Consider the following 11,634-nt stretch of genomic DNA (forward strand, 5'->3'; position numbering starts at 1 on the left):
TTGAATGGATGGGTGGATGTGTGGGTGGATGTGTGGGTGGGTGGGTGGTGGATTGATGGATAGATGGGTGGTTAGATGGGTGGATGGTTGGGTGGATGGATGGGTGGATGGATGGACACACAAATGTGATTGATAGGTAATCAAAATCCGTAGGGTAAATCATGGGCTGACACCTTGAAGGCCATGAGTTAAAATGAACCTTTCCCCTTGGGAAGCTAATTCTTTGCAGGTCTCTATTACAACAGAGTTGAGGCAGAAAATAACTACTTCAAAGTTGCCTAACTAAGAACTTCGGAGTGCATGTTGAAAAGAAGGTATGAAACAAACTCTCTTCTCAGTTGTTTACAGAGAAAGCCTTTTGTCAGCTCTCAACGAGTATATGGGAAGAGGGAAAGAAAAATTGCTATTAGCACAAAACAGCCTTAGAAGAAACAGCCGTAGAAGGTTCAGTGCTATGCTGAAAGTGGCAAGGGGAAGGCATTTGAAATAAAGTTTCTAAGCCTAATACCGGGAAGTATCAGGGAAAGGGTAAGGAAACCTGCTTATCCAGTGCAGCCCTCCCCTGCTCCACGCAAGCCCTGCACTAGTACAGACTTCTGCTCATCCCCTCCACTCCAAGATCTTGAGAAACTGCTGCCTACCACTCCTAAGGCCCAAAGCGTTCATGCCCGATTGCTCTATCACAGGTATCCATCCAACAGATCATGCAAGCAAAGGATGCAAGTTAGCCAACACTGGGAACAACCTAAATGTTCATCAGGACGGCAAGAAAACAAATCACATATTCAGACATCCCAATGCTACACAGCAATAGAAGGGAACAAGAAATTTAAAAAGCTAGACACACATACTGCTTGGTTCTGCTCAGACAAGACTCAAAAGCCTGCACAGCTCATTTACGTTGTGACGAATCACAACCATAGCCTTGTTGAACTGGGTGTTAAATGGCTTCAATGCTAGTGTTTTCTACTTCTTGGTCTTGGGAAGGTTACATGGGACGAATGCTTTGCTAACTCACGGGCCTAACCTCTCAACAACTCACATCTAGCTTATTATAGTCTGTGGATACCAATTTTTACTCCATTGGTTTTTTGGGGGGAGGGGGTTGTTGTTGTTGTTGTTTTTAATTTCACTTTGTTTTCTGAGATAGTATCTTTCTATATTTCTGAGGCTACCCTGTAACACTTTGTAGTCCAGCAAGCCTTGTACTTGTATCTTCCTGCCTCAGAGTTCTGGGGTTATTGTGCACTACCAAACCTTACTCAGCCTTCATTCCAGACTGAAACAGTGGGTGTGTTTCAGCGTCAAGACCTTCATATGCTCCCTGCATAGAACATGGGACTTGCTCCTTCTTGCCCTTCAGTGCTCAACTCTCCTTGATCTCCCCGTGCAGAAAGAGTTCCTCACCCCTCCCTATCACCCCCTTTTTCTATTGCATCTTCATAGCACCTACCATCAAAAGCTCCCCCATCTACAAGTCACATATCTACCTACAGCATACCTCTCCAGTAGAAAGACAAGGGCTCTAAGAACCTTGGCTGAGACATTTACTGCTACACCCTGGAAGCAGGAACAGTACGTGGCATAAGCCTGCATGGATGAGTGTGTCCCAGGTGCTCTAAATGACCTCTCCCGGGGGCCACACCAATCGAAGGCTAGGAAAAGGCAAAAGTGAGAGGAGGGGCCAGAGCAGAGAGAGTAAGAGACTAAAACGTGAAGCTTGACAGCTTGGCAGAATAGCCCTAGACCACACACTGGAAAAGACTATCTAAGGAAGCCTGGGAGAAGCCATGAGAGACACGGGCACTATTCTATGCACGTTCAAAACCCCTCACAAAGAAGAAAAGGTATAAAAGAGATCTACCTTCTGGAAGGTTCTGGTCCAAGCATGACACTACTGAGCTAAGGAAGTAGGTCACTCCTCCAAACTTCAGTTTGCACAGGCAAAAGCTTAGGAAACTGTAGTATGACTCGCATGGAAGGATGTCACCAAAGTCTTATAGCGTATGCATTTACAGATAAATGCCATTGCTTCAAGGTGAGTGCAGATACCCCTGGAATCTAGTTTCTTCTGATATCACTACAAGAGAAGGCTGAGAAAGGTGGAGTGGTGAAAGCATCGGGGACACGAGCAGAAAGGTGGACCCTGACACCCTGCACAGGGGGAAAAAAAAAAAAAAGACCTGAACCAATAGTGTCCTGGGTCCTTCAGTTGTGCCTAGCAGGAGCCTGGAGCAAGTAAGGCTTCAATATGCCTTTTAAAGGGACCGTCTTCCAACCGATCGTCTTAAGACTGAGAAAATGGCTTAAGGAACTAGGTTTAGGAACATGTGGGTTTCAAGTTTCGAACCTTAAGGCTACTTATTCAACATTACCAAGCAGTTAGTATCATAAGCACATGACATATACCCCATGCTATAGATGCATAAAATGCACAACAACAACAACAAAAATAGAGGAAGGGATGGAGAGATGGCTCAGTGGTTAAGAAAATGCTCTACCAGAGGTCCTGAGTTCAATTCCCAGCAGTCACATGGTGACTCCTAACCATCTGTAACAGGATCTGGTGTGTCTGAAGACAGCTACAGTGAAATCATCTACATGAGGAAAAGCCTAGATGACAGTTCTGTCTCTTTAATGACCCTATTTATGCGTGACTTCTCTTTAGGACTCATCACTCTCCCGTCTCTCTCTGAGCTGAGTTTTTCCTGTTCGTTTCCTGGTGCTTGTTTCCTTAGCAGTTATTCCCCGTGGGTTTAGTAAATTAGTACTCCCTCGGGCTCAAGGATTTGTTAATCATTTTGATGTGAAAAGCTCACTCGGGGCATCTTTCTTACTTAGGACACCTCATCCAAACGAAACTGATTTAAGTCAGATGGAATCACTCCAACTGGTGCGGGGGCCCGGAAGGAAAGCGTCCGCATAAGGTATCAGAAACGGAACCTCTGTTAGAGATGCACTGAAGACAAGCAGTACCACTTCATCTCATCCTAGGAGGCTGGCGGTGCGGCTCGCTGGTCAGCGCACTTGCCTGGAACTCAGAAACGGCTGCGTTCAATCACCCTTGACATCTGAGCACTCAGAAGGTGGAAGCAGAGATATCTGAGTCACCCTCAGCCTCGTATCGAGGTCAAGGCCAACCAGAGCTATTATCTCAAGACAAATGAAAAGTTTCCTCCTCCTCCTACGTGTGCTTAATATTAAGTGCTTAATATTTTAAGGGGAGAGCAGCTGCTTCATAAAGGGCATTCTTACAAATTGCATCTTTCTGCACCGTGGCCTGGGGTTGGATGGAAAGGCATACGTGTGAGTGAGTTTATAAGGGAGGGCGCTTCCAAACGATAAGCATGAAACTGGCAGCAACCTGGTCAGAATGGAAAATTAGTGAACCTTATCTTCTCATTCCTCCATTCCTTCTCACATGAATCCGAAAACTGAGGTTGCTTTAGCAGCTTGGTTGTCTCACTAAACCCAGTGACTGCCCCCTGGTGACTGACCCCAGTGACTGACCCAGTGACTGGCTCAGCAGCTGACTCAGTGACTGACCCCAGGGACTGACCCCTGACCCCGAGACTGACCCAGGGACTGACCCAGTGACTGACCCCAGGGACTGACCCCTGACTCCAGTTATGAGGGTTTTTTTTTTTTTTTAAGTCATTCTGCTTTTAGACACGCAATCAATAGAAAGGAATGAGCAGTGCCAAGTGGGAAGACATTAGAAAATTGCACTGTAGCCACATCACACATAGAAAGTGACAGAAAAGGGGGTAGACAGATGATGGCGCTCCTCTGTCACCTGATCTAAGAGATGCAAAGTCCGAGACCAGAGACCTTAGCTGTCAAGTCAGCAGCAGGCTATCAGAAGCACTACCTTCTCTGCCAATGCAGTTGTTCTATAACCGGGTCCTCAGCCAGGGAATCGGTTGAAAGGCTCGGGGCGGGGCGAGAGACAACACAGTCATCGGAAAGGGACACTTACTCTTCCAGGAAGTGCTGCTGGGGTCCGATGATGGAGCCTGGTCGGCAAATTCTGATCCAAGCAATGATTTCGGCGTGTGTAAACCTGTAGTGTTTCATGACATAACAGGCTATCAATGTCCCCGTTCTTCCCAGACCAGCTGTAAAAGAGGGAAACGAGAAATGCAAAGTGTAGCAAATGCATTGACCAAAACATGAACTAACCTGTCCAGAGACAGCACGGGATTCTAGGGCAAAGACAACATCCCTGGCTGGCGTTCACGCAGTTTCTCTCATGCAAAAATACACATTTACTCAGGCTGGAGATGTCGTTTATTGGCAAAGCTCCTGCCAAGCACGTGCAGACGCCCCTGGTTCAATTCCCAATACGAAAGAAAAAGGAAAACAAACAAACAAACAAACATGAAACAGAACCACCCACGTTTTTCCTTAACCAATGGGAAGGACAAAAGGTAGCTGCCCTACATCATAGGGCAAGAAAATGACCTAAATTCAAGAAATGGATCTGGAAGCAGAAAACTGCTGACTGGGGTGTGGGGATGGGTGGGCAGAGGCTGGGATGCAAAGATGGCTAAGGGGTGTCTGGGAGGCAGCGATAAGGAGTAGGAGATGAATTAGAAAGACATTTCGATTGGGTCACAGTGGAATTTAAAATGCCTGAAATCTCTGACCTTGGAATTCATTCCTGAAAAGGTCTCGTTAGAGAAGGGAAGAGGGAAATCTGATGTGGTGACACATCCTCTAGTCCTGGGACTGAGGAGGCAGAGGCAGGAGAATCCTGAGGTTCAAGTCCAGCTAGGGCAAAATGTGTGAGACTCTGCCAGAAAGAAGAGGCAGGAAATGGGGAAGGGGGAGGGAAGAGGAAAGGGAGGGAGATGAAATCTAGTCAATAGCTTTGTTTGTGAATAGTCTAGGACTAGGCTAGTAACTCGGTGGTAGAGAGTTTGTCTTTCATGCATAAGGCTTTAGGTTCAACCCCCAATACTACAATAAATGAATAAAACCATGGACCTGAATAAAGAGAAACAGAATAGCGCATCCTCCCTGGTCAAATAATGAAGATAAACTACTCTCCCAGAATTAGGAAATGCACGGTATTTGCTCAGAGCTGAGAAACGGTCATAAGGTCTAATGGCGAAATACACATCATGGCTCATCAAATTTTAAACCCAATCTAATTTAAGAAGTATTAAAAATATAGAAAATGAATGTCTTTACGTCAGTTTTCTTTTTCCCCACCGTTACTTTAATGAAGTTTCATTGGCTTATCTGGGATGTACCTGTGCACACAGAGGTCAGGCGGCGATGATCAAGAGTCCGTGACCTCCTTCACTGTGTGGATCCCAGCAATCAAACTCAGGTGGGGGCAGGCCATCTTTTGGATATAACTGCTTCCCAGAGGCATCTCTGGACATTTTATTTTTAATTGCCTATCATGAAACTGCACTGCTACAGGAACCTATACGCAGCACATAAATCCATACTTTGTGCAGGAAAAAAATAAAAAGGGTTTTACCCAGCACAAGCTGTGTGTCCACTTGACAGCAATACTGCTTAGAATGGACATCAAACGTGACATCGAAAGGGCAGATAGTCAAGTTCATGCCCATAGACGCCTGGCCTGGCCTTCCCATTCGCCTTTCTGTTTGAAAAGCATACATGCACTGTTACTAGACGAGGTGTGTGTGTGTGTGTGTGTGTGTGTGTGTGTGTGTGTGTGTGTGTGTGTGTGTGTGTTTTCTCCCTATTTACCTCAAGTACCTTCTGACCCAGACCAAGCATCAACTTCAATAAGAGGGTAGATTTAACCATAGCTTCAGTGGATTCTCTCTTTAATATAAAGAAACTGTTGCAGTAACTCTCACTTTACTATGAACTGTTACAGTAACTCTCCGGATACTTGACAAGGCTTGCTTAGCTGCAGGAGGAGCTGCCCCTGAGCATGCTAAGAACAGGCACCAGAACCAGCAGGTCTCAGGGATTTCCAGTCTGGGTCCCTGTCTGGGAAGCAGAGGGGGCTTCATCCTAGAGACTCCCACAATGGCTCCTCATACGGGGGCTGCCTGGAACCCCAGGTCAGGTTCCTAATTCTCCTGACAGCCAAGAGATGGTGCTGCAAATGTTCAAATTTCTCTGAAACTGAAGTTGCTTCCCCCCCCCCCCTTTAAAAGGAGTCTATAATTTTAGGTCTATAAAAAGAACCTACTTAGCACTCCGTCGTTGGGAGCTCTTACCACAGGGAACAGAATGGGAGTACTTCACTAAGTTTCTATTAAAACTTTAACAAAAAAAAGAATGTTAAAGCATCGGTAATTAAAGGGCTCCCTGGCACCGCATGACAAAGGTGCCGGGGTGCTCTATTTATAACAAACGCTTGAGACTACCAGTCCTTCCTCTGGCTCCCAATAGGGCATCAGTATGCACATCACAGAGTAACAATGTTGCTGTATATTAGATAAATATTGGTGCTAGAAAATGCCCTCAATTTACAGCCATTCCTTTAATCGCCCACAATATGGACTGCAGGCAAGGCCTTGTGGTGAGTTTCATACCTTTGCCACAAATTCACTGTGTCTAACTTGCCCCGAGTGCCACTGTATGTTGACACATGACATCTTCCTTCTCTCCCCATTCCCCGGGGAGAGTTCATTTAACAAAGGATGGGAGGCTCACTTCCATCTCCTTTCGTTCAATTAAAACACTGAGTGCTTCTTGAATTTCCAGAAAATTAAGCTGACTTAATCAGGGCAGATGTCAAAGTAATTAGCAAGCCCAGGTAGCTAAGTACGCCATTAAAAACAAAACAGCTGCAATTACACCGAAGGTGTGATGCTTATAGAAGAACCCTGCGTTCATTAACAAGAGGGGAAAGGAGGAAGCCACCTCACATGTAAATAATGCCCGGTATCAATGTGACTCCTCTTTAAGAGCTCACTTTAACACTTTAAAAAAAAAAAAAAGTGATAATAGAAATATGGGAAGAAAAACAGCTCTACCATAGGAAAAAAATTGTGTATATATTTCTCTCTCTCTCTCTCTCTCTCTCTCTCTCTCTCTCTCTCTCTCTCTCTCTCTGTGTGTGTGTGTGTGTGTGTGTGTGTGTGTGTGTGTATACATTTCTTAAGAGGTAAGCATTCACAGGTAAGTGATATATAGAAAAAGCCTGTCTATCAACAGGAATATTTAGCCTCAGAGTTGTCTTTTCCCAGTATTTCTTAGAGGCCACATACTATCGAGGGAGACACTAAGTTTAATTTAAGCTTTGTCTGGGCTACACTGTTTCCTTGGAATCATCTCCACCTCTGGCTTTTACAATCTTCCCACCTCCACTTCCCCTTAGATCCCTGGGCCTTGGTGGGGGCTGGGGGGGGGTGGTAAAAAGACATCCCACTTAGGAATGAGTGCTCCCAAGTCATATTAGCCACGGATTAGCTGCTAGTTCCCTTCTACTGTAAGAGCAAGGGATGCCCAGGAGAGCTCACAGAGGCTGTATCGGCGTTCACCAGAGCTGCACAGGTTCAAGCCTCACAGGGTCCCAGCACTGAGACAGGGCAGCAGACACGGGGTCCCAACCCTAACCAAAAAGCCATTTCCTAGAAATGGGAAACAATTGAAACTGTTCATATTAACCACATCCCAGGGCACATCCCACTCCCAGGAGTAGTTGACCAACACAAGATGAACCCCATGTTTTTGTGGGGCTGGGGAGCTTTTATTTCATTTTATTTTGTTTGAGCTTTTTTTTTTCATCATATTGGTTTTTTTGTTTATTTTGATTTTTTTCTTTTGTTTTCTTGTTTTGAGAGAGACAGAGAACATTCGGCTGGGTGGGTAGGGAAGTAAAGAGGAAAGGAACTGGGGGAAGGGGAAACATAATAAAAAATACTGTGTGAAAAAAATGTATGTAAAAAATGAAAGCTATGCCACCCCCAAGTCAGTTGATCCAAAATATACCTTATAAATATACAGATATACACATAACCTTGTCATAATAAAACTGACTAGGAAAAGGCCAAATTAATCTCCTAGGGAAAATGCTGATTTTTTTGTTTGTTTAAGTAGGAAACTGAACTTTGAAAGAGATGATTGGAGGATTGGAGTATCCCACACTAAAGCTTCATTACCACAATCCACAGGCTCCCAGGTTCTGACATGTGGCATATGGGAATGGTGGGCCTTGTCCCAAATCTGAGCAACCACTAACAGCATGGGACACCACCATGTTACCAGAGTTAGGGTCAGAGGCTGGGTCCCAGCTGCCCTTCCCCCCACCCTACCTCGAGGAGCCAAATACAGCCACCTATCCACAGTGGTCTAATTAAAGATACATTTGAGAGTAAAAAACAGAAAAGGGGATTCACTCAAGGTGTTATAGTGAACAGTGTGACCCCTTAAGACTTGCAAAGTGACCGGTCAAGTTGTCAGTGATAAGAGAGAGGGAGAGGGAGAGGGAGAGGGAGAGAGAAATATGAATCTCCCTCTAGCTGGTTTCTCCCATCAGGAAAATTCATTTTCGTGGGGTTCATAATCTCAACAGCCTGATAGTCAAACGCAGCTGGCACAAGATTCTATTTAGAGTACTTTCGTTCCCGCCCGGAGGCTTACAATAAAACAAACTTAGGGTGCCAAAGAACCTTTCAGAACAAGCCAGCTCTCTGCCCCGGGGTGGAGACCAGAAGCAGAGAAGAGAGCAAGGAGCGCCCGTCTAACAACCCAGAGAGAGGACTGTCTTCCCCTCACAAAGAAGGGCGAGAGAAGAGCTGCGCCAAAGGTGGGTGCAGCCTGGTTCGGGAGCCATCCCTAAATCGGGGGCCATGTGCAGGTCGCTTCCCTGTCTTCCAGGCTGCTGGGAGAACGAACGCAGCCTGGCTTCGCTGCTCAGAGCTCACATGTTCAGCAAAGTTCCTCCACCTACTCAGATCTTAAACATAGAAACAAGGGCCTACAAAATGGTATTTTAATTTCTGTCAGAACCAAAGCCACACTGTCTGAATAAGGCAGTTACAGCAGCGCTCCGCACATGAAAAGAACAGTACCATCCCCAACACCTACTGGCCGATTTGCATAACGTGCAACAAAAACCCTATGTGGACGCAAAGCCCATGTGAGCAGCGCCACCTCGCGGCACTATGAAGAGCTGCGGGTGGCACGCTAGAGGCTCCATTCCCAGGAGTGAGATGTCTCCGCGGAAATGAAGATCACCAAACTGGAAAACCTACAGCGGAATCTGAGCTTCTTCCGACTTTAACGTAACGCCCAATTTTAACTGGAAATCTTGCATTTTGATTTGTTAAAAGCTGGGACCTACACTTGTTCTGCCTGACCAGTCTCTGAGTCAAAGTGTCCACTCCAGAAGCCAGCAAAGTCTTCCAGTTAACTCTGAGACAACCCACATCGAGTAATGGGTCGGAAGACCCACAACCCTATGAAGCATAAGACTTAGGGAAGGGGCGGCGCGAGGGTGGAAGAGTAGAGAGACCGGAAAGCCATCCAGAGGAGCTAGGAGGAAAGTCAGTAAGCCTGCCAAGCAGGAATGGGGTCCTGCGGTTAGAGCCCCAGTATCCACAATAAAGCCAGACACTGTCATGACCCCGATATAATGCAGGTGCTCGTGAATGGGGAGAGAAGAGAGCCCCTGGGACTCACGGGCCAGTCAGTGTAACCAAAAAGGCAAGCTCCCACTTCAGTGAGAAACCCTGTCTCAAAACTACAAAATTGGAGAAGACTTGAGTTGTCAAACTCTGGCATACACGCGCGCGGGAACACACAGACACACAGATACACGCGCGTGCATATAGAAACACTAAATATCAGATGATGGAAGAGTATGAAGAAAAATGATCAATTCTGAAGGAATTGTTACTTCCTGCTTATGGTGTTCAGAGTCAATGCGCCTGGGCTCAGAAGAGTCACAAGTGCATGCAATGACTTGTCCAGAAAGCTGGGCCCCACCACCAAGGCGATTAATCCTTCCTTTAGGGAAGGGATTATTAAAATGGGCTCATGTTCTAACTGTCTAATACAAAAGAAAAGCATCCCACTGTATCCTATCACCTGCAGGTCTGGCTCATTATTAGGTGGGTCCGGGCCTGCCCTTCTCCAGCACAGCGGCCCCTGAGAGCTCCCACACACCTTTGCAGTGGACCGCGACGGCCCCCTCGGTGTTCTCACAGATGTTCAGGAATCTCCGCACGATGTTGTCGCTGGGGGTGCTGCCGTCTATGAAGAACAGGTCATAGTGCTCGAAGCCAGCGTCTGTGAAGCGCTTCGCCTCGTAAATCTTTTTGTTCAATCTCACGATCGTGGTCACGTTGTTCTTTTTGAAATATGGAAAGTAGGCTTCCGGAGCATGGAGAGGGTAACCTACGAGCAAACAAAGGACAGTCAGCAGAAAAACCACGCCCCACCTCACCTAGGCAACAAAGGATTCCAATCTCACAGAGCTAGGAGGAAAGAGGGTCTCGTGAGAGTGAAAGATCACAGAGGAGCCATCAAAGTAGTGGCTGACCTAACTGAGCACCAGAGGCAGCTTCAACCTACACACACACAAAAACAAAAAAACAAAAAAAAACCTGTATTTTGGAAAGAGGTCACCGAAAATGGCAACCTCTAAAATCCGAATCCAGGATGCATAATCCTGGAGGCCCCAAACAAAGGCGTTCAAATGTATAGAACGGTGCTGGGGTGATTTGGAGTGACATCCTTCTTGAACATTAGTCTTTACTTAAACAGATTCGTTTCAGCTACAGCGAAGGCTTTTTTTTTTTTTTGAAGCTAGAGGTACCGTTTCTATCTATAGCACAACTCTCTGTGAAACAGGGTGGTGATTAATTATCATTTGCCATGTCCGAGTCACAGCTTGTGATGTTTCTCAAAACAATCTTCTTAAAATAACATCTGGGAACTGTGGGATGGAGGTCCAAGCGTTCCACTGGACAAGAGAGATATGATCAAGGGTCCTAGCGCACGGCGTGTTGCCTATAGTTAAAAACAGCATGCGGGACTGGATCCGTGTGTTAAATTTGACGGTCGCTCCATAGTACATACATAATTTTAATCAATCATATGTGTAGCATAAACATATATATGTCCAATAAAAATATTAGTATTTCAAATGAAAGTTAAGAGAGTAACTTTTGGTAGACCCTTTCTTGAAGGTGGGGGAGACAATCTCCACATGTCCTGGCATCTCTCCCAGCAAGCAAGCATTCTTGTTACTGATCTACTCTTGGCCGGTCATCCAAAGTGACCACTGGGAATTTGGGTCACTGAAAACCTTGCCTTGCAGCCCAGGGGCTAAGAGGACTAATTTCCTAACACACCAGTTACCACCAATCACTCATTCAGGATTCACCCATTCAGGGTTCGCCAGTTGCTGGCAGATTCCTGGCAGACCAGGCAAGTGAAGTGACCTCATTAGGAGTTCACAGGGATCATGTGCTCTGGAGAAAGAATGAACCCCAAGGGGTCACGTGCTCCAGAGAATGACCCCCGAGGGATCACATGCTCCGGAGAAAGAATAACCCCTGAGGGGTCACATGCTCCATAGAATGACCCCTGAGGGGTCATGTGCTCCATTGTGGGAGGGATGATGGGGAGCTGGGGTATCAGCAGTGGGAGGGGTGATGGAGAGCTGGGGTATCAGCAGTGGGAGGG

The 11,634-nt window shown here is 46.2% G+C and overlaps 1 protein-coding gene across 2 annotated transcripts in view; it reads right to left on the reverse strand.

Moving 5' to 3' along the window:
* Cdc14a (cell division cycle 14A) overlaps window positions 1–11,634 on the reverse strand; it is a 157,964-nt gene that overhangs the window by 46,078 nt on the left and 100,252 nt on the right. For both annotated transcript variants that reach the window (XM_021195617.1, XM_021195616.2), the window contains exons 9-10: window positions 10,111–10,341; window positions 3,980–4,118 (exon numbers count right to left, since the gene is read on the reverse strand). In XM_021195617.1, the coding sequence (XP_021051276.1) occupies window positions 3,980–4,118; window positions 10,111–10,341 (370 nt within the window). The remainder of the gene's footprint in view (window positions 1–3,979; window positions 4,119–10,110; window positions 10,342–11,634) is intronic.

Source organism: Mus pahari, chromosome 4 (genome assembly GCF_900095145.1).
Source record: "Mus pahari chromosome 4, PAHARI_EIJ_v1.1, whole genome shotgun sequence".
Classification (NCBI taxonomy): domain Eukaryota; kingdom Metazoa; phylum Chordata; class Mammalia; order Rodentia; family Muridae; genus Mus; species Mus pahari.